Consider the following 25,628-nt stretch of genomic DNA (forward strand, 5'->3'; position numbering starts at 1 on the left):
AGTATATCTTTTTCTTTATTGATTTTAGAGAGAGGAAGTGAGAGGGAGAGAGATAGAAACATGGAAGAGAGAGAATATCAATTGGCTGCCTCCTGCATGCCCCCTACTGGGGATCGGGCCCACAAGCTGGGCATTTTTATCCACTCATCTACTGACAGGCACTTGGGCTGTTTCCAGATCTTATTAATGGTGAATAGTGCTGCTATGAACATAGTGGTGCACATATTCTTTCTGATTGGTGTTTCAGGCTTCTTAGGGTATATTCCTAGAAGTGGGATCACTGGGTCAAATGGCTGTTCCATTTTTAATTTTTTGAGGAAACACCATAGTGTTTTCCACAGTGGCTACACCAGTCTGCATTCCCACCAGCACTCATTGTTTGAGGTCAGTGTGTGTGTTTTGACTTAGCATTTTCTTTTTTTTTTTTTTTTAATCCTCACCCGAGGACATTTTTCCATCTTCTTGTTCAGGTAGAGTGGGAGGGAGAGAGAGGAACAGAGAGAGAGAGAGAAACATCGACGTGAAAGGAACACATCGAGTGGCTGCCACCCGCACAACCAACCAGGGCCGGGGACAAACTGCAACCGAGGTACATGCCCTTAGCGGGAACCGAACCCGGGTCTCTCAGGACCGTAGGCCGACGCTCTAACCACTGAGCCAAACCGGCCCGGGCTTGACTTAGCATTTTCTGATGTTACTGCCATCATTCTTACTTTAATAGACGCAACCTTCCACTGAGAACAGTCTGGTTACCATGATACGGGTGATATTTTGCTTGTTTTTTTGTTTTTTTTTGTTTTTTCTTATTACAAATAAGGCTGCAGCAAATACTGTGACCGGAACCTTTTCCTTCCTTCGGGTGTTCCTTGGGATTAAAGTCCTTCGACACTGGTCCCCAGGGAGAGCGTGGACATGTTTTTATGGTCCTTAGTACCATTTGTCATGGTGTTTACAGAACGGGTTGTCCGGGCATCTGGTGACCCCAAGTGGGTCCTGGTGCACAGTGGTGGCTGGGCCAGACGCTCAAGCTTTCTACCTGCCCACTGCCCAAAGTTCAGGCCACCACAGGTCATCCCTGGGTGGGGTGACCTTGGGTGGGTCGACACCTTTCTGTGTTTTTTTTATTTTTATCTTCACTTGAGGACATTTTTTCATTTTTTTATTCAGACAGAGCAGGAGGGAGAGAGAGGAAGAAAGAGAGAGAGAAACAGCGATGTGAAAGGGACACATCGGGTGGCTGCCACCTGTACAACCCAACCAGGGCCGGGACAAACTGCAACCAAAGTACATGCCCTTAGCGGGAACCGAACCCGGGTCTCTCTGGACTGCAGGCCGATGCTCTAGCCACTGAGCCAAACTGGCCAGGGCTGTGTTTGTTTGTTTTTAAATCCTCACCCGAAGATATGTTTGTTTTTTTTAATTGATTTGAGAGAGAGAGAGCAAGCGAGAGAGAAACATTGATGTGAAAGAGAGAAATGAATCGGTTGCCTCCTGTATGCGCCCTGACGAGGAATGGAACCCGAAACCTTTTGGTGTACAGGATGACATTCCAACCAGCTGAGCCACAGCGAGGCACCGATCCAAGAGCCACAGTCTCCTTACCTGGGGGATGTGCAACAGCGACCCCTGACCTGCGGGGGCTGTGGGAGGAGAGGGCACACGGGCAAGACCCCGGGGAAGGAGCACCAGCTTTGCCTCCCGTGTGCCCCATCCCCCAACATTCACACCGCTGTTCCCTCCCCAGGACGCCTCCCTCTGGGCCTCCCTCACCCCCCTCAGGTCTTTGCCTGTGGTCACGTTCTCAGCGAGGCCACCCTCACCATCTTATGTGAAGTGGCCTCCCCAAACCCTTTGCCCTGCCCTGTTCTTCCCAGCCAGAGTGTGTGCGCCGAGGTACCAGCGTTGCCCGATCTGTGCCAGGTACTGCTTGTCCGTTTCCCCCACTGGACTCTGGGGCACGAGGGCGGGTGCTTGGTTCGGTCGTCTGTGCCCAGATGGCGTCTGCGCGTGCCACGTGACACTCTGCCACCACCCTCCTGGGCTCGGCCGGCCCATTCCTCCTCCCACTTGGCCTGTTCGTCCTGCCCCCCGCCTTTCTCCACCTGTGGGAGAGGACGAGCTGGGGTGCCGGGGCCCCTCGTTGGCATGGGGCCACATTAGCCGGGGTGGCCCAGGCCCTGAGGAGGGGACTGGGAGGGAAGTGCTGCGGGTGCCAGCTGGGGAAGGCGGGCAGCCACCCACGCAGAGGCCCCCCTCGACGGGAGCTCCCAGGTGACGGGAGAGCGAGGGGGGCTGTGGAAACGTAGGAAGTAGTTTCTAACTGTCTTCGAAGCAGGAAGGCTCCCCCGGGAAGAGCCGCCTGCCAAGGCCCGTGCCCGCCCCGGCCGCCACCCCGCCCTGAGTCTCGCCTCGGGAAAGCACAGAACCTTGAAAAGCACCCGTCCGCGGCCTTTGAAGGGTGCACCTGAACTGCCCAGAGTGTAAACCGCGGGGAAAATGTGGTCTTTCCGGTTCAGGGAGAAGGAACGGAGCAGAGCGAGGGTTGTGGTGTGCCTTGGGTGGCTTCCAGGGGCTCCCTGCTCCCCTCCTGGCCCTGTCCGCCTCTGGGACTCCGCTGCTGTCGCCCCTGGGCCCCTGGGCCCCCGCTCTGGGAGAGCGGTTCTGGGTTTCTGGCCAGTGCTGAGGCTGCAGCGCGTCCCGGGGCCTGCCCTTCACTCCCCTCCCTGGCCGGAGAGCAGCGCTGGCGGCGCCGTGCCTGCCGGCATCCACCTGTCGATGCTCACACCTGGGACACCTGCGGCAGCGGGAGCCTGCTCCCTCCTGAGGCCGGAGACGCTGATTTAGAGCAGAAGGAGGAGTTGGCATCCCTCTCCCTGCCTGCTTCAGCAAGGGGTCCTCGGGCTGGAGCGGGTCCCCCCGGTGGGGGATGTCACAGGGCCTGGTGACAGCGCCATGTGTGCACGCTGCTCTGGGGAGGGGATCGGCTCTCAGAGGGCTTCGTGACTCCTGGAGGCAAAGAGTCACAGCGTGGAATTGGGCTCAGCATCCCGGGCACCTCATGCCGTCCTGGCATGAACCGGGCACCTTGCTGCAGGGAACCTGGGGAGCCCAGGCCCGGACAGCTCGCAGGCAAGACGGGATCACTGGTAATCCCTGGTCCAGTCCCGGGCACATCATGGCGATGGATGGGAGCGAGCTCTGGGAGGGCCGGGCCACCCCGGGTGTGTCGTGAGGTGTCCCCGGATCCTGTGCATGACTCTGCCCTCCCTCTGGTCTTTATTGATCTTCCCATGGATAGTTCAGGACCCTTCATGATCCTGGGCCTGATGCCCTTTCTTCTGCCCTCTGTGGCTGGCCTCTGACCCTCAGATGCTACCTGACTGTCGGCCCGGCCTGCAGGGGTGGGCATCACTGTTGCTCCGTTATCCTGGAGCCTCTGGTGGGGGTGGGGATGGGACCTTTTGGGCAGCCCCCCTTTTTCTTCTCACCTCTCACAGGGCAGAAGTGACTCCCTCTCGAGGTTGGGGTACTGCTGGCGGGGTGAGTGAAATGCAGACACCTCACCTGGCATTTATAGAGCAGCTGCTACATGCTGGCTCGGGGTGGGGGCGGGTGTTCTTAGACGGGCAGGGGGGCTCCTGGAACGCAGGGTCCACTGGGACCCTCGGCACGTTGGGGAAGATGTTTGCGAGCAGCTGGGGAAACAGGGACCGTTCTGTTCTTCATTTTTCAAGTCTTCCTGCTGCAGTAGAAGCACTCAGAGGGTGGTGCATGTTTACAGGCCGGAGCGGCCGTGCAGCCAGCACGAATGTGTGTCCCGGGAGCCGAGGCCTCGGCGCCGGGCGAGCTGCGCGGGCCCCTCTCGGAGCCTCCCCTCCCCTTCGGTGCGGCGGGCGTGTTCGCAGCCCGAGCGGCCAGGGGCAGCTCCGTGTCACTCTGCGTCAGCTCAGCGTTCTCAGCCCGTGGCCGCGAGTGTTCTTTGCGACCTGTGTGCACCTGCTTAGGGCAGGAGGGGTGAGGTTGGGGGACAGGTGCTCTTCAGTGGCCATCTTCCCGTGAGAGGCCAGGCTGCCCCCTGGGACGTAATTGTCACATCCCAGTGTTTGGTTTTGACGATGTCCTTTCCTGCCACAAAGAATTGCAGAGCTGACGTGGTGGTGACAGCGATGGTGGCGGGAGAATGGCGGAGCCCCGCAGGGGTCCTGCCCTCGGATCCCCCATGTGTCTCCTCCTGCAGAGGAGGGGCCGGGATGTGAGGCGCTTTCCCAGGCAGCTGACCTTGCTCAGCACCGGGAGCTGTTGAAGGGGACGGAGCAGGGGGTGGCATTCCAGAGTGGGAAACTGAGGCCACCACCCGGGGAGGGGTCTGAGCGCAGGCAGTGGTGCAGGAATTGTAAGGGAATCTGAGGCTCTGCGTGGCCTGGGCTTCACAGCCAGGGCTGTGCCCGTGTGTCCCCTGCATCAGGCTGACGAAGGTCGGTGACTTCTGTGCAGCTCCCGGAGACCAGTGTGGCCTGGTCGTGGCACCTGTTTGGGGTGGTGGGCCTGGCTGGACAGCGCAGCCCTCAGCGGTGATGTCAGTAACAGCGACGGTTTGCCGCATCGAAAGGGCTTCTGAACGACGGGGCTTGGGCCTGTCCGGCACCTTCTGGCAGCGCCGGGGGAGAGGCAGGCAGGGAGCAGAGGGCCGTGGGCTGGGTGGGTGTTGGCATGGTCCGAGTCATAGCCCCTGGCCCGGCCAGTGGTCCTCACGGCTGCTTCTGTTCCCACAGCCTCGCCTCTCCTGCTGTTTGCCAACCGCCGGGACGTGCGGCTGGTGGACGCTGGTGGAGTGAAGCTGGAGGCCACCGTGGTGGTCAGCGGCCTGGAGGACGCGGCTGCGGTGGATTTCCAGTTCTCCAAGGGGACGGTGTACTGGACAGACGTGAGCGAGGAGGCCATCAGGCAGACCTCCCTGAATCAGACAGGGGCCACTGTGCAGAATGTGGTCATCTCCGGCCTGGGGTCGCCCGACGGCCTGGCCTGTGACTGGGTCGGCAAGAAGCTGTACTGGACGGACTCGGAGACCAACCGCATTGAGGTGGCCGACCTCAACGGGACGTCCCGGAAGGTCCTCTTCTGGCAGGACCTGGACCAGCCTCGGGCCATCGCCTTGGACCCCGCTCACGGGTAAGCCCAGCTGCCGGTCCCCGGTGGTGCGGTGGGGTGGGAGGGGCCCACGGTTTCCCTCGTGAGCCCAAGTTGCTCTTCGTAGAAAACCTGGCAATCTTACGATGAGCTCACCTTTCAGAATTGGTTATTGTGGAGAATTATTCCCCGTTGACATTCCCTGGTCACGTGTCTTTTCTAAACGTGTCTGAGGCAGCTGACGTCCGTGGCCACGGGTTTGAATCGTTAAAAGTGTCTCCTGTGTGCGTGACGGCGGCCGAGGGGTGGGGCGCCCCTTACGCCCCCTTGTTGGCGGCCTTGACCGAAAATGGGCCGAAGGAGTGGACGGAACTCCTCGCCCAGAAGTAGGAGTTGCGGGCAGAGCCTTCCTCCGGTCTGTCCTGCGCGGTCCAGAAGCCCTCCGCTCCCCTCCGCTCCCCTCCGCTCCCCTCCTCTCCCCTCCGCTCCCCTCCTCTCTCCTCCTCTCCCCTCCGCTCCCCTCCACTCCCCTCCGCTCCCGTCCGCTCCCCTCCGCTCCCCTCCGCTCCCCTCCGCTCCCCTCCTCTCCCCTCTGCTCCCCTCCGCTCGCTCCCCAGCGGAGCTCACCGAGGCCCCAGGCCCGTGGGGGCACAGCCTGGCCACGAGTCCCAGGCGGGGTTTGTGAACGGCGGGAAAGACCAGGACACAGGCAGAGATGAAGGCTGGGATGGAGAGATCGTGGGGACATGGCTGAGCTGCCCTGGGCAGGCTTGTTCCAGACTTCCCCGAGCGGAAGCTGTTTGCTCAGCCCTTTGTCTCCTCCTCCAGGAGGGACACACTCTTACCTGGGCTGCACCAGGCCAGTGATCGCCTTCGGACAGCCCCCAACCAGCTGCCATGTCTGTCTGTCCAGTTCTCTGCTGGTTCAGTGGTAGAGATGGCTCTCTGACATCTTGAACAGAAACACAATAGCTTCTTTTTTTTTGGCCTCAGGCCCTGTGGAAACACTTTGCATGTTCGTTCAATTATTGCCACCACACCCCTCGGAGAAGTACCAGCCTGGGCTTTGTAGATGAGGACAGCCAGGGTGGCCTGCCTGTGGGACATGCCTGAGTCATCTCAGTTAGAAAATCCCAGAGACGGGATTGGAACCGGCCCTGCCCTGACCGGACCCAGGCTCGTGACTGTGTGCACTGCCTGCAGGCGAGGCTGGAGGAGCCTGAGGCCCACGGGGGTGTGGGCTGGGAGCTGGGGGAACAGATCAGGCGAGGGGCGCTGCGCGGTCTGGTCAGCTTCCTTGCAAAGGCATGTTGATGTAGCTGGTGCACTGCCTGGCTCCTGCTGTCCAAGGGGAGCTGACTGGTTTGTGTGCGAGCCGTGTGTGTGTGTGCATGTGCACATGAGTGTGTGCACGTGTGCATGTTCCAGTGTGTGTACATTTAGGTGTGTGCATAGGAGTATGTGGGTGCATGAGTTCATGCACATACACATGGGGGTGGGACAGGGCAGCATTTATGAACCCACTATCTGCCTCGCTGAGGTCAGACCAGATAACCTGGTGTCCCCACCACCAGAGGAGTGCTGCAGCCTCAGCTTCCTGGGCCGGGGTCCATCCCAGGCAGTGACTTTCCTGTAGGCCCCTCGTGCCCCTTCCAAGCGTCTGAGCTGCCCAGGGGCCAGGCTGACCTTCCAGATGGTCTCTGCTACCTAGTGACTCGTTTCCGTCTCAGACCTCGCTCACACCACAGTTTGATTCCAGGACCCCCGGAGTCACCTCTCACCTTCCAGGAGGTGGTGGCTGGTGTGGTCAGTCTCTCGGGCTGAGAGGAGGGGACACCTGTCAGTGGCAGAGAGGCTGCAGGGAGCAGCCTTAGGCCCCTGTGTTGCATGGGGGGAGAAGACTGTGAACAGACGGCGTGTCTGACAGGGGTGTGTGTCCTGAGGAGGGTAAAGCAGGGCCCCTGGGTGGGGAGGTGGGGCGAGGGGCTTCCCAATGTATGTCAGGAGCCTGGGAAGGTCTCTTGGGACTTTTGAGCAGGGACCTGAAGCAGATGAGGCTGAGAGCCCTGTGACAATGTGGGGACGATTATTCCAGGAAGAGGAACAGCCATTGCAAAGGCCGTGGGGTAGGAGGCTCTGGGCCTGTTGGAGGGGCTGTGGCGGAGTGAGGGAGGCGGGTGGGGGTAGGGTAAACAAGTGGAGGGAGGGGCAGATCAGGTTTTTTTTTTTTTTATTATTATTTTTTTTTATCCTCACCCGAGGACATTTTTCCATTTTTTGTTCAGATAGAGTGGGAGGGAGAGAGAGGAAGAGAGAGAGAGAGAAACATCGATGTGAAGGGACACATCGAGTGGCTGCCACCCGCACGACCAACCAGGGCCGGGGACAAACTGCAACCGAAGTACATGCCCTTAGCGGGAACCGAACCTGGGTCTCTCTGTACCGCAGGCCGACGCTCTAACCGCTGAGCCAAACCGGCCAGGGCGCAGATCAGGTTTTTAATGGAGTCCCCCTGATCTGACTCACGCTTCAAGGAACCCCTTTGGCTGTTGGAGTGAGTAGCCTTTGGATGGGAGCGGGTAGGAGTCCCATTAGCAGCTGTTGCTGGGATGTTGGGCGGAGAGGGTGGTGTGGGACCAGGAAGGTAGCGAATTGGGTGGGAGGTGGCCAGGTTGGGGTTCTGTGTTGGCTGGCACTTTGCACGTAGGTTGAGAGAAAGACAGGAAGCAAGGATGACATGCTACTGCTCTGTGCCTCAGTGTCCCCATCCGTACAGGGGTGTGACCGTGTCACACGTCATGCGGAAAACACCAGGAATAGTCAGTGGTTCCAAACAATGTCAGTGTCGTAACAAACACCCCGCCCCCCGAGGTACAGTCTCCATGCCCACGTGAAGGTTTCTCTGTTTCTTCCTTGCGGCCTTTTGCCCTTTGGGTTGTGAGGTGCTTGGTGCTCATTGGGGAGGTGCTCGGTGCTTGGTTGGGGGCAGTCTTCACGCTCCCTCCACGCGGGCTGTGCCTGTACCATGTTTGGGAGCCGGTCGGTCTTTGGCTCTGGGTTTTCTCAATAAATATGTGAGATCCGTTCTGATCTTGCCTCTGAATTCTCCCCCAGATCACAGCTCCGTCTCCTGGGGCAGAGTAGACTGGTGTTGACGTCCTGGCTGGACTGCTGAGGTCCCAGCCTCCCCCCACGCCTTCTTCTGCCCCAGTCATGCGTCTGATGAGGGAGGGAGTGAAAATAGCTATAGTCTCCCCCACTGACCAGCTCACACAAAGGAGAGCGTGCTGGACCGTGGTCCCACGTCCCTCTGTGATTGTGGAGGGGGCTGAGATGCCCGCTCTGCCCCTCTGGGCGCCATGTTGCCCAGGCGGGAGGGTCCCAGGTCAGCTCATAGGAGCCGTGGGCAGCTCCTCTGCCCTGCTGAATACTGACCTGAATGGTGGTCTCTGAGTCCGGGGACAGGACTGTTGTCTGAGGGTGGGACAGGGGGTCTGTCCTCCGTCCTGGCCTCAAGCACCAGGTGGCAAGGAGCAGCTTTGCTTCCTCCCAGTCCTGTTGGGCCCCTGCCACCCTCTTGTGCCCTCCTGTGCCACGTCCCCCACTAGGGTCCTTCCTCTGGTAAGGGGTACGTGCCCAGCCACCATCAGGAAGGAAGGTCCTCAGTTTGAATGTCTACCTCGGTGTGCGTGTGACCAGGACCCCAGAAGCAGGACTTGGTGCAGTTGCAGGGAGACAGAGTGGGCCCTGGGGAGGACCCTCTGGCCCCCAGTCCCCGAGCCCAGGGGCAGGAGGACAGCAGCCCCGTGCCAGGGGGAGGCCCGGCCAGTGCCAGCCCGCGAGGGGCTGCAGGGCTCCTGGGTCTGAGTTAAAGCCCGGCTGAAACCCAACCCCCTCTTTAAAATGCAGAGCGGCCCTTCCCTAAAATAACACAACCACAACCGCAGCCTCTGCACCAAGCCCTGGCCACAGCGCTTTTCTTCGGAAGTTGATTTTCCTCCGTGGAATTTGGCCGGGCCTGTGGCCGAGCTCAGGACTGTGCAAGAGCCCGTCCACGCCAGCCCGTCTCTGCTAACCGAGTGGCTCGCAAAGTCCCCATTTAAGGGAACCGGCGGCCTCTGTTATGAAACTCGGGGGAAGGAATTTGAATTATGCTCCTCGCGGAGGTCCCGAGCCTCCACATTTTCTGGCCTGTCCTGTTGGCCGCAGCAGAGCGTTTGGGGAGGCCGAGGGGGATCACTCTGAGATCCAGTCTCCAGATCCCTCCTCGCAGGCGGCGGGAGGGCTGGGGCCTTTCCCGGCTTCCGGAGGACAGAAAGGCCACTGCCCCAGGCCGGCGGGAGCCTCTGCCGCGCTGGCCGGCGGCACCTGCACGCCTCAGGCTGCCAGGAAAAGTACCCCCACACCCGGCCTGCCGGCGCGGGCTGAGCGATGATGGCCAGGGTCCGCCTTCACCGGAGCGCCAGCCTGTGCTCCCACACCCGGCCTGTGCCCCCACACCCCCACACCCGGCCTGCCGGCGCGGGCTGAGTGATGATGGCCAGGGTCCGCCTTCACCCCTGTGCCCCCACACCCGGCCTGTGCCCCCACACCCGGCCTGTGCCCCCACACCCGGCCTGCCGGCGCGGGCTGAGCGATGATGGCCAGGGTCCGCCTTCACCCCTGTGCCCCCACACCCGGCCTGTGCCCCCACACCCGGCCTGCCGGCGCGGGCTGAGCGATGATGGCCAGGGTCCGCCTTCACCCCTGTGCCCCCACACCCAGCCTGTGCCCCCACACCCGGCCTGCTGGCGCGGGCTGAGCGATGATGGCCAGGGTCCGCCTTCACCCCTGTGCCCCCACACCCAGCCTGTGCCCCCACACCCGGCCTGTGCCCCCACACCCGGCCTGTGCCCCCACACCCGGCCTGCCGGCGCGGGCTGAGCGATGATGGCCAGGGTCCGCCTTCACCCCTGTGCCCCCACACCCGGCCTGTGCCCCCACCCCCGACCTGTGCCCCCACACCCGGCCTGTGCCCCCACACCCGGCCTGCCGGCGCGGGCTGAGCGATGATGGCCAGGGTCCACCTTCCCCTGTGCCCCCACACCTGGCCTGCTGGCGCGGGCTGAGCAATGATGGCCAGGGTCCGCCTTCACCCCTGTGCCCCCACACCCGGCCTGTGCCCCCACCCCCGACCTGTGCCCCCACACCCGGCCTGTGCCCCCACACCCGGCCTGTGCCCCCACACCCGGCCTGCCGGCGCGGGCTGAGCGATGATGGCCAGGGTCCGCCTTCACCCCTGTGCCCCCACACCCGGCCCTGTGCCCCCACCCCCGACCTGTGCCCCCACACCCGGCCTGTGCCCCCACACCCAGCCTGCCGGCGCGGGCTGAGCGATGATGGCCAGGGTCCGCCTTCACCCCTGTGCCCCCACACCCGGCCTGTGCCCCCACACCCGGCCTGTGCCCCCACACCCAGCCTGCCGGCGCGGGCTGAGCGATGATGGCCAGGGTCCGCCTTCACCCCTGTGACCCCACACCCGGCCTGTGCCCCCACCCCCGACCTGTGCCCCCACACCCGGCCTGTGCCCCCACACCCGGCCTGTGCCCCCACACCCAGCCTGCCGGCGCAGGCTGAGCGATGATGGCCAGGGTCCGCCTTCACCCCTGTGCCCCCACACCCGGCCTGTGCCCCCACACCCGGCCTGCCGGCGCGGGCTGAGCGATGATGGCCAGGGTCCGCCTTCACCCCTGTGCCCCCACACCCGGCCTGCTGGTGCGGGCTGAGCGATGATGGCCAGGGTCCGCCTTCACCGGAGCGCCAGCCTGTGCCCCCACACCCGGCCTGCTGGTGCGGGCTGAGCGATGATGGCCAGGGTCCGCCTTCACCGGAGCGCCAGCCTGTGCTCCCACACCCGGCCTGTGCCCCCACACCCGGCCTGCTGGTGCGGGCTGAGCGATGATGGCCAGGGTCCGCCTTCACCGGAGCGCCAGCCTCTGCCCCCAGAGCCACGCCTGGCACGTGACTGGGGGCAGGTCAGCCTTGCAGAGCCTCAGTTTCCTCATCTGCCCCATGGGAACAGAGTTCCCACTTCCCTGTCGGTCAAGTTCTCACTAGATGCAAAGGAGACGGCGAGAGGCTTTTTGGGGAGGTTCGCTCTCCTGACTGTCCCCACTAGGGCTGGGGACCTTGGTGACCACAGCTGCAAGCCCTCGGCCACCCTGCGGGGAGGAGGGTACATTGCGTGCGAAGCCCCTGCTCGTTTTCAGACTTGTCGCAGGAAGGCGGTGGTGGCATTGGCTCAGAAATGGCACCCCTCTGGGAAGCCTGCGTGACCCCACGGAAGGGGGTGGTCCTCGGGTACCCGCAGAGCTCCCGGGGGGCAGGTGGCAGCTCTTCCCCCCAAAGGGCAAAACAGACTCGTGCTCCCGTGTCCCCAGTGGGTGGCAGCTCAGGGTTTGCTGAAATGGGTTGAGGTTTGATCCCTGGAGAATGAAGGCCCGGAGCGATGGGGGCCCCTGACTCAGCAGAGAGAAGCCTGTGGACCCCGGAACTAGAGCGTCTCAACGCCGCGGTTCAGACCCACGCGGTGTCGCCCGGCATGGCTTCTTCCATCTGGGTGGGCCCTCGCCGCGGATGGCTCAGGCGGCTCCTGGGCACCCCTGCCTTCCCCGTTGGGGTTCCAAGGAACCCCCTTTTGGCCCAGTGTGCACAAGCCACCTGTCTCTGCAGCAGTCACCGAGGCTGAGGGTGATGGGGTTTGCTGATGGGCAGGATCCGTGCCCACCCCAGGAGGAGGGGACTAGGGAGACCAGACCACCTGGGGAGTTCGTGGACCACGAGTGGGGGTGGGGCTTCTTAACTCTGGCGCTGTCCCGCTTCTCTGCAGAGACTCTGGGTAGGCAAGTAGGGGGGCCCCCACCTGGAAAATGGGACAGTCACTGGGCGTTGGGGGGTTTGAACCTGTCACCTGGATGTCACAGCATCTTGTCTTTGCTCACTTGCTGGAACATAAATGAGGGAGCCTTTAAGAAGGTGGTGGTTTTGTGTGGGTGGGTGACCCTTGCTAGAAATTTGAGAACGTGAATGAGGGAAGCCAGATTCTCCACAATTCTACCCAGGAGTACCCACCGTGACATTTAGTGTACACTCCACGTATGTGGTACTGTTGTTTGTTTGTTTTTATAGACGTCACTTTTTTAAAAATTTATTTTTATGTTTTGTTGATTCTTACCCGAGGATACGTTTCCATTATTTTTAGAGAGAAGGGAGGGGGGGGGGAGAGAGAGAGAGAGAGAGAGAGAGAGAGAAACATCGATGTGAGAGAGACACATCGATTGGTTGCCTCCTGCCCGATCCTGACGGGGGCTGGGCAATCGAACCTGCAACCCAGGTACATGTCCTTGACTGGGAATTGAACCTACGATCCTTCGGTCCATGGGCTAACTTTCCAACTGCTGAGCCAAACCAACCAGGGCGTTTAATATACTTTTAAGGTTCTTCCATGGATTTTCATTTTAGTGCTAAGTTATATTCCATCCCATGTCTTTAACTGTTTTTAAGATTTACAGCATTTTCATAGTCACAAAAAATCTGATACAATTCGAACGCCAGCACGGAGTTACTAAAACCGTTTACAGTACTAATCGCTGTTAAAAGAATACAGATTTCTATAAGGAAAAAGACAGAGCGCCCAGAATGTATTGCTAACAGAGAACAATTGGAAGCAGTATATTTTGATTACCCAACTTTGTTAAAAATTAGTATATTGCCCTGGCCGGTTTGGCTCAGCGGTTAGAGCGTCGACCTGTGGTCCAGAGAGACCCGGGTTCAGTTCCCGCTAAGGGCATGTACCTTGGTTGCAGTTTGTCCCCGGCCCTGGTTGGGTTGTGCGGGTGGCAACCACTTGATGTGTCCCTTCCACGTCGATGTTTCTTTCTCTTTCTCTCCCTCCCCACTCTATCTGAATAAAAAATGGAAAAATGTCCTCGGGTGAGGATAAAAAAAAAAAAAAATTAGTATATTACCAACTACTTAGACATCAATCAGAAGCAATAATACCCTCAGCCCTAAACATTGATTCTCTCTGACGGGTGAGATTTTGGGCCCATTCACTGTCTCTGTTTCCTGTTTGCATTTGTGGTGATTAACTCTTTGTCCTCTGCCCCCCATTAGGTACATGTACTGGACAGACTGGGGGGAGACCCCCCGGATCGAGCGGGCGGGGATGGACGGCAGCACCAGGAAAGTCATTGTGGATTCGGACATCTACTGGCCCAACGGGCTGACCATAGACCTGGAGGAGCAGAAGCTCTACTGGGCCGATGCCAAGCTCAGCTTCATCCACCGTGCCAACCTGGACGGCTCGTTCCGGTAAGTGGCACCCCAGCTACCGCCAGGGCCTCAGCCAGTCCAAGCTGGGTGTTGGCAAGTGTCCTCCACTCAGGCCCATAGTCCTGTGTCTGAATCCTGGGGGCCTGAGGGAGTCACCCCTCAGATAGTGCTCACCCCTCATCTGACATCACACCCCAAACAAGGTCTGGGGCGGCGTCTGCCGCCGACCCTGTGAATATCGTCATAGCAAAATGTAAAGTGCTGATTCTGTGTGAAGCCGAGGACTATAAATAGCCCTACACCCATGCACAGGTTTGCCATTAAAGGAGGAGAAAACCCTCAGTTTTCAGACTTTTGGGTTTGCAGACAAGGGACTGTCAACCTAAAGCCCGTGGTCGGACAGGGTTTTGAGTCCCGGCGCTCCCTGCTTCCCCCTTGCACCCCAGCACCCTGAAGGCAGGAGCAGGGCCGGTCTCGGTGTTCCCTGTGTTCCCCAGAGGGCCCTACACGTAGTACGTTCTCAGTGAAATGGGTTGAATGATGAGAGTATGAAGGATTTTTTTGCTTTTTGGGGAATTACTTTTAGAGCTTTCTGGTCAGCGTAGCTAATGGTCCCCTGACTTCATTGCGCTTTAGATGTAGGAACGTCCCCCTCAGGTCAGGGGAAGGGTGGTTTATTCATTGACCAGATACTGCCCCTGGGCTGCTCTGTGCCAGGTCTGGGGCTCCTCCAGGAGGGCAGACCCCGTTCCCATGCTGGCTGGGCTCCGACCTGGGCAGGGAGTGTGCGGGTGTCCACGCCAGGGGCCGCGGTGACACAGCAGGGGGCGCTCAGTGGGTTGCTCTCTGCAGACACAGGGGCCTCGGTGACACAGCAGGGGGCGATCAGTGGGTTGCTCTCTGCAGACAGGGGCCGTGTTGACACAGCAGGGGCCGCTCAGTGGGTTGATCTCTGCAGACAGGGGCTGCGGTGACACAGCAGGGGGCGCTCAGTGGGTTGCTCTCTGCAGACACAGGGGCTGCGGTGACACAGCAGGGGGCGATCAGTGGGTTGCTCTCTGCAGACACAGGGGCCGCGGTGACACAGCAGGGGGCGCTCAGTGGGTTGATCTCTGCAGACAGGGGCCGCGGTGACACAGCAGGGGGCGCTCAGTGGGTTGTTCTCTGCAGACAGGGGCCTCGGTGACACAGCAGGGGGCGCTCAGTGGGTTGCTCTCTGCAGACACAGGCAGATACCGACTCAGACAGACTTGAGGACGTCGGCAGGTTTGCGACGTCTTACCCAACCTTGTGTGTGAGTTATCTGTTGCTTTGTAACAGAATACCCCAAAACTTGGCGGCGTAAGCCAGCAGTGTTTTGGGGGGTCAGGAATTTGGAGTGGCTTAGCTAGGTGGTTCTGGCTCAGGGCCGTGTCATCTGAAGGTTAGACTGAGGCCGGAGTATCCATTCCAGTATCACTCTCGGGGCTGTTGGCAGGCTTCTTGCAGCCGAGCCTTGCAGCTGGGGCTGGTGGAAGTGTTCTGTCCCACTGTGTCTGCGAGCGCTCGGTGGCTTGGGGCCTGGGACTGTGGTCCTTGGGGAGTGTAAGCCTGGCAGTTATGAAGGGTGGATAAGATGATGGAAAGGCTGTAGGCGGAGGTGTCCTGGTCGAGGGATTGTGATGAGGAATAGTGAAGGTGATGGTGGCATTTAAAACATACTAATGGTGCCCTGGCCTGTTTGGCTAAGCGGTTAGAGCATTGACTTGCGGACCGGAGGGTCTCGGGCTCGATTCCTGGTCAAGGGCACATACCTGGATTGTAGGTTTGATCTCCATCCCTGGCTGGGGTTGTGCAGGAGACAGCCAATCAATGTGTGTCTCACATTGATGTTTCTCTCTTCCTCCCTTCCAGTCTATCTGAAAATCAATGGAAAAATATCCTTGGGTCAGGATTAACAAAACAAACAAACAAACAAAAAAATACCATACTAATGGTGGTGATAGTGATAGTGTCAGTGGTGGTGGTGGTCATGCTGGCAATGATGGTAGTGATGGAGATGGTGGTGGTGGTGGTGATGGTTGTGATGGAGATGGTGGTGGTGGTGATGGTGGTGGAGATGGTGAAGTGGTGGTGATGGAAGTGATGGAGATGGTGTTGGTGGTGGTGGCAATGGTGATGGTGATGGTAGAGATGATGGAGGTGGTGATGGTGGTGGTGGAGATGATGGAGGTGGTGATAGCTGTGATGGAGATGGTGGTGGTGGTGGTGGAGATGATGGAGGTGGTGATAGCTGTGATGGAGATGGTGGTGGTGGTGGTGGAGATGATGGAGGTGGTGATAGCTGTGATGGAGATGATGGAGATGGTGATGGTTGTGATGGAGATGATGGAGATGGTGGTGGTGGTGGTGGAGATGGTGGTGGTGGTGATAGCTGTGATGGAGATGATGGAGATGGTGATGGTGGTGGAGGAGATGATGGAGGTGTTATAGCTGTGATGGAGATGATGGAGATGTGATGGTGGTGGTGATGATGGAGTGGTGATAGCTGTGATGGAGATGATGGAGATGGTGGTGGTGGTGGTGATGATGGAGGTGGTGATAGCTGTGATGGAGATGATGGAGATGGTGATGGTGGTGGTGGAGATGATGGAGTGGTGATAGCTGTGATGGAGATGATGGAGATGGTGATGGTGGTGGTGGAGATGATGGAGTGGTGATAGCTGAGATGGAGATGCTGGAGATGGTGGTGGTGGTGGTGGAGATGATGGAGGTGGTGATAGCTGTGATGGAGTTGATGGAGATGGCGATGGTGGTGGTGGTAGTGGCAGCTAACACTTTCATAGCACTTGCTACTTGCCAGGACATTTTATTGGTTCATTTCATTTTCCAATCAACATAGGGTTGGAAATGCCCACTTTATGTTTGCTGTTATGATGCTCTGTTACAGTAATGCACAGAGAGGCACATGAACTCATCCAAGGCCACACAGCGAGTCAGAGCCACGGTTGGAACCCAGGCACTGTGACCCTGGGGTCTACTCTCGCTCCCTCTTCTACCTGCCCCACCACAGGTGGCTAACACTCTTTATGGACGTGCCCAGGGCTGTTTAGATGGAAGCATGGCCTGGTGAGGAGGGCAAGTGCTGGAGCAAGGACCTGCTCAGCCCTTTCCTGTGACTGTGGCAGGGTCACTTCAGTGCTCTGAGCCGTGGGGCCTCACATGATAATGGGGTAGTAATTATACGTTCTACAGGTGTTTGCAGGGTCTGATGTGGCAGCATGAGTACAGTGGGGGCGCAGTGCCTGGACACAGTAAGTGCTCAGTAAAGGCTGGTATGTCTGGGAGCTCTTGGATCGACAGGTGGCAGAGGGAGCATGGCTGGAGCTGCACCCAGAGAGGAGGGGCGTCCTGAGAGGAGAGGGAGGTGCACTGAGGCCAGGCATTAGCTTCCCCTGGTGCCTCTGGCAGAGGCAGGGTTTGGGGCGGCAGAACAGCCCCCTAAATGATGGATCTCTGGCTTCTCTGATCAGAAAGTGGCCACATCATGGAAGAGTTTGGTGTTCTCTCAGAATGTAAACGTTGAATTAACATATGGTCCCAGCAATTCCACTCCTGGGGCTAAACCCAGAGATTTGAAGTCTTTATTGAGATAAATACACACCAGTACCTGTCCACAGTCGCCAGAAGGTGAGAACAACCCAAGGGTCCACGAGCGGATGGACAGTGAATGGCTAAGCAAACGGCTTTCTCCGCACCGTCGAGTGTCCTCTAGCCACGAAGGGGTGGCGCACTGACCCTGCTCTGTGGACTCACCTTGAAGCCAGACACAAAAGACCACATTGTGTAGGATCCCATTTATCGAAATGTCCAGAGCAGGCAAATCCACAGCGCCAGCGCAGATTGGTGGTGGCCAGGGTGTGGGGAGGGGAGATGGGGATTGACTGCTGAATGGGTTGGGGTTCCCCAGTGGGCTGATGGGAATGTTCTGGAACTAGACAGAGGTGGTGGTTGCCCAGCATTGTGAGTGTGTACACAGCACTGAGCTGTTCACTTCTGTGTAACGGGAATTCCACCTCAATAAATTGTTCAAAACACTGACATCTAGGAGACAAAAAAGAGGTTATGTCAGGTCAGACAGATCAAGAAAGCACGAGCCTATGGTTTTGGGTGATCTGTAACTCCTCTTTTTAAAAATATGATTTTTGCAGGTTTTTTAAAAAATGTGTTTTTTATTGATTTTAAAGAGAGAGTAAGGGGGAGAGAGAGAGAAACATCGATGAGAGAGACATCCACATTGATTAGCTGCCTCCTGCATGCCCCCTACTGGGGATTGAGCCTGAAGCCTGGGTATGTGCCCTGACCCGGAATTGAACCGGGAACCTTTTGGTACATGGGTGGATGCTCAACCACTGAGCCACTCCAGCCAGGCCTTAACTCCTTTTGGAGGTTTCTCTCTCCTAGGTGCTGTGCCTGGGGCTGGGGATGTGGCGGGGACCACCCACTCGCAGCCCCGCCCTGGGAGCCTTTGTCGGAGGAGGGTCATTGAGGAGAGTACTGATACCCCTGCCCTGGTTTGCTAGGCGTCGTAAATACGTAGAAGGGAAAGTCGTTTTCTTGTGTTGTTACCAAGTTTAATTCACTCTGATATTATAAATTGTTGGCATTACAGGATGAGCAGGGCCATTTGGTCCCACCTGTATTACGCTGTTAGCGCAGTGGGGAGGGCAGGTGTGCTTGTCCCCAGGTGTGGCTTCCTCCTCGCGCTTTTCTTCCTGCTCCGTGGGGCACTTGGCCAGCAGCCCTCGTTCCAGAAACAGGTTTCGGGGCACAGCTGGATGTGTGGGGTCCTGTGTCTGTGAGCAGTGGTGGGAGGCTGGCTGCGTCTGGAAGGTGCCCTGCACGCCTGGGAGAGGGTTTCTGGCTCGCTGGGCCCCGCCCAGGCTGGCGTCCTGTGCTGTGTAAATGGGTCAGCAGTGACGGGCCCTTCCGACGCTGGGCGGGCTCCGTGGGCCCTCATGGCTTCTCTTGCGCCTCCCGCACCTGCAGGCAGAAGGTGGTGGAGGGCAGCCTGACGCACCCCTTCGCCCTGACGCTGTCGGGGGACACTCTGTACTGGACCGACTGGCAGACCCGCTCCATCCACGCCTGCAACAAGAGGACCGGGGAGAAGCGGAAGGAGATTGTCCGTGCTCTCTACTCGCCCATGGACATCCAGGTGTTCAGCCCCGAGCGGCAGCCCTACTGTGAGTCGGGGGGCAGGGGGCTGGCATCTGCCCAGCGGGTCCGAGGGAGGCTGACCCTCAGGCTAGTGGAGGAGAAAGGGGGTGCTTGCTAGAGCAGAGCGAGGTGTGCGGAGTGCAGGGGCGGGCTGGGGCACGGCCTGGCCGGGGCCCCTCTGCAGAACTAGTGTGGGGGATGCTTCAGGCGGGCCCCGCTCCAGCCATCCTCGGGGGTGCCGTGGTGAGGGCCCGATGCCACAGAAGGATGGCATTTGGGGCTCTCAGGGTACAAGGGGGTAGGGTGCTACTGCTTGTCTGAAAACAAGTGGGTGGGCTGGGGGCCCTGTTCTGGAATGTTCTCTCACCCTGCCCTGTCTCCCCAGTCCACACGCAGTGTGAGGAGGGCAATGGTGGCTGCTCCCACCTATGCCTGCTGTCCCCGAGGGAGCCCTTCTACACGTGCGCCTGCCCCACCGGCGTGCAGCTCCAGGCCAACGGCAAGACGTGCAAGGCAGGTGAGACGCGGGGCGCTGGCTGGGGCCGCCCTGGCCCGAGGGGTCTCCCGTCCCGGAGGCTTCAGGCCCTGGTGACGCCCGTGGAACCTGAGGTGGAGAGCGTGTTGCTAATGGGGTGTTCCATGCACGAGCTCAGCTGATTCTCCCCACTCACCCTCTTTCCTTTGCTCCGGGTGTTTTACCACCTTTCTATTCTCCTCCTTAGTTCTCAGGCACTTGGTGCTTCCGGGACTCAGACTAGGATGATGATGATGATGATGATGATGATGATGATTTATTTATTTAAAAATCCTCACCCAAGGATATTTTTCCACTGATTTTTAGAGAGTGGAAGGGAGAGAGAGAGAAACATTGATGTGAGACACATCGACTGGTTGCCTCCCGCACGACCCTGACCAGGGCCTCAACCACAACGGAGGTCTCTGGCCTTGACCGGAATTGAACCTGCCACTCTGGTCTGCAGCCTGACGCTCTAACCACTGAGCAAACTGGCCAGGGCCACACAGTTTTTTTGTTTTGTTTTTTTTTTATCCTCACCCGAGGACATTCTTCCATTTTTTTGTTCAGATAGAGTGGGAGGGAGAGAGAGAAACATCGACGTGAAAGGGACACTTCGAGTGGCTGCCTCCCGCACGACCCAACCAGGGCTGGGGACAAACCGCAACTGAGGTACGTGCCCTTAGCGGGAACCAAACCCGAGTTCCTCTGGACTGCGGGCTGACACTCTAACCGCTGACCAGATCGGCCAGGGCCACACAGTTGTTTTAAAGTGGGTCCCCGGCCACGACAGAGCTAGCTTTAGAAACCACCAGAACTGTACCTCATTCATTCATTTAACAGGTGTTTATTGAGCACCTGCTTTGTGCCGGGCACTGGTCCCGGGCAAGGGGCCTCGCAGTGAGCGGCACAGACGAGAGCCTGGCTCCTGGGACTCACGCTCCACCGGAGAAGGCTCGGTTGTTGCTGACCTGAAATGTTGAATAATGTTTGAACAGGGGGCCCCGTCTTTTCAGTTTGCTGTGGTCTCTGCACATGATGCAGCCAGTCCTGCTTGGTGCACTTGAGAAGCTCAAGGGCATCTGGATGTATGTTAGCATGTCATGTGTCTGCCCTTTTCCTGTGTTTGTGCATTTCACTTGACTTGATTGCAGGAGCATCTGCAGTTTGTATGTCTGTCTCAAACCCGTGAGTCGTGGTGCCTGAAAAGTATTTCGCCAAGTGGACGTATGTTTGAATTTGCTCCCCATGTCGGGCATTTCTGTTCTCTTCCTGTTTTTGCTGTTTCCGAGTCGCGCTGCTGGGAGAGGGGCCAGCTCTGGCTTACCTGGATAGCAGGGATCTGGACCTGGTGGATTGGTGATGCCTGCCCTGAGCCCGGAGCCGGATCTGTTTGTGATGTCTGCCGTGGGAGAGGGCTGGGCATGGGCGCAGGCTTAGTTGGCATCTCTGCCCGCTTGGGGTGTTTGGTCCATGTTGGCCTTCGGGGAAGGAGTGGGGGACGGACACAACTCCCTGCCAAGGGCGATTGTGCGGAAGGACCAGTCAGGCACCTTGCCCTGACGGGCCTGTGCAGGCAGCCTTGTTAAGGGGCCCTGTTAGGCTCCCGCCTGCATCAGAGTTCCAGGAATGGAGTGTGGGCAAAAACAGGGTGTGGGCCCTCCTAGGATCCCAGTCGTGGCCCAGGGACATTGCACAGCTGGAGAAGCCTGGAGCTCCAGAGTAGACTTGCCCAGGCCACCCTAGGGTGCAAAGTGCCGTCGGTCGTCTGGAGGTGGGTGGTAGCTGGGGCCTGTCACTCTGTCTTTCTTCCTCCTCTGTGCGCTGGGGTCACGGCACCCCCTGCCAGGGAAGCTGTGCAGGACCCAGGGTGTTAGCAGGAATTGAAACCTCTGTCCAGGGTCCCCAGCAGTATATGGGGACCACGTCTACCATTCATGCTGTTGGCATCTCATGGTCTCCCCAGGCCTCGGGGAGCTGGGGCAGGTCTGCTCAGGGCCTCGGTTTGCCTCCATCGTCCAGGGTCCTCCCATGCCCGGGGGGAGGGCCGATTTCTTTTCCAACCAGAGGAGGCAGGGGCAGTGGGCTCCTTTCCGGTTCCCAGTACTCCCAATAGTTGGGGCCCTGAGGCCTGGTGACCCCATGCCGTGGTTGAGCCCTTTTGAGGGTATTACATTCTTTCTGCAAATGTTAACTGCATCTCCACATCCAGGCCCAGAGCAGCCCTGGGGAGCCCTCTGCTGCAAGGGTGGTGTGGGGGAAGGCATACGCAGGGGGCAGAGTAGAGGAGGCACCCTGTTGTGGGAGGGCTTCATGGAGTAGGTGGCACGGGGCGGTGGGAGCTCTTCCGTGGGAGCTGATGCTGATGCTGCAGGGTGAAACTTTCGGATTAGCAGCAAAGCCTGCCCATCCTGTGGGGAGCTGCAGGGGGCCCGGGGTGCTGAGCTATAGTACCCAGCCTCCTTCAGTGGGGACAGTGAGCCAGCAGATCCCCCAGGACTCCGCTGCTGAGGGCCCCCCAGCTGTGAAGGACAGTTGCAGACAGTCAGCTGGAGAGAGCCAAGTGCACAGAACAAACACGGGTGCGGGGTGGGCCGAGCGGGCAGTGGGGTCTGAGAGCCGGTTCCCTGTTTCCCTGTTCTCACTCTGAGCCTGCAGGCTTTGCGTTCATTCCGGCTGCCCCCTCTAGGGTGTTCGTCCAAAGGAGGGACAGGCTCCCCTGAGACAAAGGGATGGGAGGGAGTCTGCCTTTGCATGAGAGAAGACCGATTCCCAGTAGAGGACTGGTTGGTTCTGGGCGCTGATGGGTCTCTAACTCCCTGCCCTGGACCCTTTGGAGGTTGTGCTCCAGGGGCGGCTGGGGTATGAACCGGTAAAGAGTTTTCTAAAAGTTGCAGTTTGAGTTGAGAAAACACCCAGCGGCTCCTCAGAAGCATCCCCCTAGGCGGCTTTCTGGAAATTCGAGGTGGTTCTAAAACATCTCCATATTCCTGAAGCCGGGGCATGCAGGGCACGAGTGAGCAGCGGCCTCGCCCTTGGAGGGCTTTCTCTCTGTCCGGGGGACAGGCAGCACGTCAGAGACGGGACCACGCATGCACCTGTCACAGAGAGCCGTGACCCCGCCTGCACACTGGGCTCGGATGGGATCTCCCGCCCCCAAGGCAGAGGTTTGAGCACTGGGCTGCTTGCCTTGGCGCGCGTGGCCGTCCAGGCGCCAGCGTCTGCGGCTTCGCATTCCGGGACGTAACTTACACGTGGAATGTGCAGGGTACGGCTGTGAAGATCTAGAGATAGTAGCCGGTAACATGGGCACAAGGAAGAAAATAAAACACCGAGTCCGGTCGCATGTCGCTGCTGAAGGCAGAGCTCTGAGGTCCCGGTGGGCAGAACCCAGGTGCAGGCGCCTGCCCTGCGGCCCCAGCGAGCCTTCGGAGGCCGCGGTGTCCCCCGGGAGGATGCAATTCCGGGTCTGGCAAGGAGGCCCTGGGGCGGCCGGGGATCTCCTCTTGGCGTGGAATCGGTGAGGTCCAGAGTCCACACAGTGAGGGCCAGCAGGTGCCCTGGGCTGGAGGAAGCCCGAGATGGAGAACAGGCTGTGTGGGGAGAGGAGGCATCAGAAGTGACACTCAGGACAGATGACATGGCTTTGGGCCGCGGTGCGGAGCCTGCCAAAGACTTGTGGTGGGGGAGCTCGGCCTCAAGCGAAGCCAGGATTGAGAGCCATGTCCAGCCATCGTGTATGATGCCTTGACTCATATTCAGGCTGTGTGACTTTCGGGAAATGACTCAGCCTCTCTGTGCTTCATTGTCCTCACCTGGCCAAAGGAGTGATAATGCTGCACCCTACTTAGGGGGTTGTTGAGAGGAAGGCCTGTACTCGATACTGAACTTGAAGTTGGAGCCGGCAGGCGATCTGCCTTGATGCTGGGGGAGCAAATCCTTCCTGAATGTTTGGAATGAGAAGTAGATACAGGGGTCAGAGGTGCCAAGAAGAACTGAGTGGAGGCGAAGGGTGGATGGGGTGCTGTCTGCACACAGCTGGGTGGGTGATGGGCAGAGGGCTGAGGTGTGTCCCAGGTGCATGGGGCATGTGACTCCCCAGCGGATGAAGACTGGCATTGGGCGGGGAGGGGTTTGGGGTTGAGGGCAGGGGCCTGGCTATGTCAGATTCCTCAGCCCCACCAAATCAGTCTCCAGGACAAGGGTCAGGTGTGGGAGGCGGAGGGCTGCTCTGCCCATGACAGGGCGCCAGGCACAGCAGGAAACTCCCCAGGATTGGAAAGCCAGCGCCTGGCATGACTTTTGGGTTCCCGGTGCTCACTGCAGGCATCTGCTTCATGGAGTTGAAAACGGAAGTTTTGTGATGTGCGAGAATCCTGTTTTTTCCTGATTTTTGAGTAGATGAAAGCCAGCCCTATATAGAGGGTCGGTGCCTTCCTCTAAGGAAGGAGCTGAGATTGTGGTGATGCTCGGACCCTGGGAAATGGGGTGGGGTATGCAGAGGCTGGAGTGGCGGTTGGACCCTCTGAGCTGTTTCCTCGCCTGTGAAATGTGGGGAGCAGAGTAACTCCCCCTTAGCACGACTGGGCAGTCAGGTGAGAAGCTGCGTGTCGAGTGCTGTCCAGAATGCCTGTGCGGGGTGCACGCAGACCGGGGGAGAGACTCCCTTCCCTGGGCTCAGGGGTACATTGCCTCAGGTCTCCTGGCCCCTGCTGCAGTGGCCCTGTGAGGGTCCTGCGGTCTGAGACCAGGAAGTAAATCACAGCAAGGTCTGGAGGGGGCTGGGGAGACCTGGGGGTGCTCCGTGACTCTTGTCCAGGTCTGCGAGGGGCTTGGGGAGACCTGGGGGTGCTCCGTGACTCTTGTCCAGGTCTGCGAGGGGTTTGGGGAGACCTGGGGGTGCTCCGTGACTCTTGTCCAGGTCTGTGAGGGGCTCGGGGAGACCTGGGGGTGCTCCGTGACTCTTGTCCAGGTCTGCGAGGGGCTCGGGGAGACCTGGGGGTGCTCTGTGACTCTTGTCCAGGTCTGCGAGGGGCTCGGGGAGACCTGGGGGTGCTCCGTGACTCTTGTCCAGGTCTGCGAGGGGCTCGGGGAGACCTGGGGGTGCTCCGTGACTCTTGTCCCGGGAAACCAGCACGCAAGGAGCCCTTCCGGGCCTGGCCACAATCCTGGCACCCGCCGCCCTTCGGCTGGGCCTCCCCGCCCCCTGCAGCAGCCGCTCCGGGAGGCGCCCAGCTGGCTCTGGTTTCCCCCATGTTTTTCCAATTATGTGGAATGGGCTAAAAACAGCAGTAGCGGGGCCTTATTTGGGAGTCACCACCAGATCCTCGCTCCAGCCCTCTCAGCGGCCGCCTCTTTGTGGGACGTGCCTCTGTTGTTTTGACTTTTGTCCCCACGCATTCCTCATTGCTGGGGGCTTCTGGATGGTACACCTCCCTGCTCCGGGCCTGAACGGCCTGGGCAGGTGGCTCGTGGGCGCGTCCAGGCCGTGTGGCCTCCCTGCCCAGAGTGGCCCGGCGGAGCTGGGGCGGGGCTCTGTCCTGACCCAGGCCGTGGCCGCCGCCCGGGCAGGCGGGAGGCTTCGACTTCGTGATTTACGGGTCCGCCTGCCCCACCTCGCCAAGAAGTAGTTTTAACAGATGTTCGCAGGGACAGGAAAACAAAAAGGCGGCGGGGAGGGGGCCCGCCGAGGCGGCGGGGGGAACAGAGGCATCACTGTTGGGTCTGACAGGCAGACTGACAACTGGCCGACGTCTCAAAGCCCCTCACATCCACCCGTCTGTCCGGTCGGATTAGCCGAGGCTCAGGCTGAGAAATAAGGGGAGCATTTGTTCCCAGTCTGGCTGTCTTGTCACTTATCGGGGAAGTAGGTCAAAGGGAAAAGAAAGGGGGCCCTTGTGGCCCACGCCGCCGCGGGCTGTGATTGGCGTTGACTCTGCAAACAGAAGGCAGCTGCTGTTCTCAGCCGAGGGCCGTGAATTTTTAACAGCAAGAAAATCGGATCGCACAGTCCCAGGAAATGGCAGGACGAGCCCGAGCACTGACTTCTGTTTTTGTGGAAATCGAGGTATCACTTGCAGACAGTCAAGTGCACAGATTCTCAGTGTGCCTTTGATTCGCTTTGCCAGTTGTGCGAATCTGTGTCACCACCACCCAACCCAGACACAGAGCCGCCCCGCCCCTGCAGAGGCAGCCGCTGTCCTGACTTCCATCACCGAGGATTCGTCTTGCCTCTTCCGGAACATCATAGGAATGGAGCCACGCAGTGTGTGCCCGTTTGTGTCTGAGCCTGAAGACCAACGTGTACACCGACTAGGAGCGGAGAGGCGAGCGTGTCCTGTTCTTAGAAAGAGAGCACTGTCATTCTGGGGCTACAGGATAAGACCAACCAGCCCTCCCTCCCAGTTTGGCTAGCTCTCTGCGGGCGCTCCCCACATTGTGCCCCTGAGCTTGCCCGGTGCCCCCCTTGCTCCTG

At 59.3% G+C, this 25,628-nt stretch overlaps 1 protein-coding gene across 1 annotated transcript in view; it reads left to right on the forward strand.

Annotated features, from left to right (window-relative positions):
* LRP5 (LDL receptor related protein 5) overlaps positions 1-25,628 on the forward strand; it is a 105,862-nt gene that overhangs the window by 29,892 nt on the left and 50,342 nt on the right. Inside the window, exons 2-5 of the mRNA XM_036259295.1 lie at positions 4,773-5,169; positions 13,282-13,479; positions 18,469-18,665; positions 19,025-19,156. Coding sequence (XP_036115188.1) covers positions 4,773-5,169; positions 13,282-13,479; positions 18,469-18,665; positions 19,025-19,156 — 924 coding nt within the window. The remainder of the gene's footprint in view (positions 1-4,772; positions 5,170-13,281; positions 13,480-18,468; positions 18,666-19,024; positions 19,157-25,628) is intronic.

This window comes from Molossus molossus, unplaced genomic scaffold (genome assembly GCF_014108415.1).
Source record: "Molossus molossus isolate mMolMol1 unplaced genomic scaffold, mMolMol1.p scaffold_m16_p_13, whole genome shotgun sequence".
Classification (NCBI taxonomy): Eukaryota; Metazoa; Chordata; class Mammalia; order Chiroptera; family Molossidae; genus Molossus; species Molossus molossus.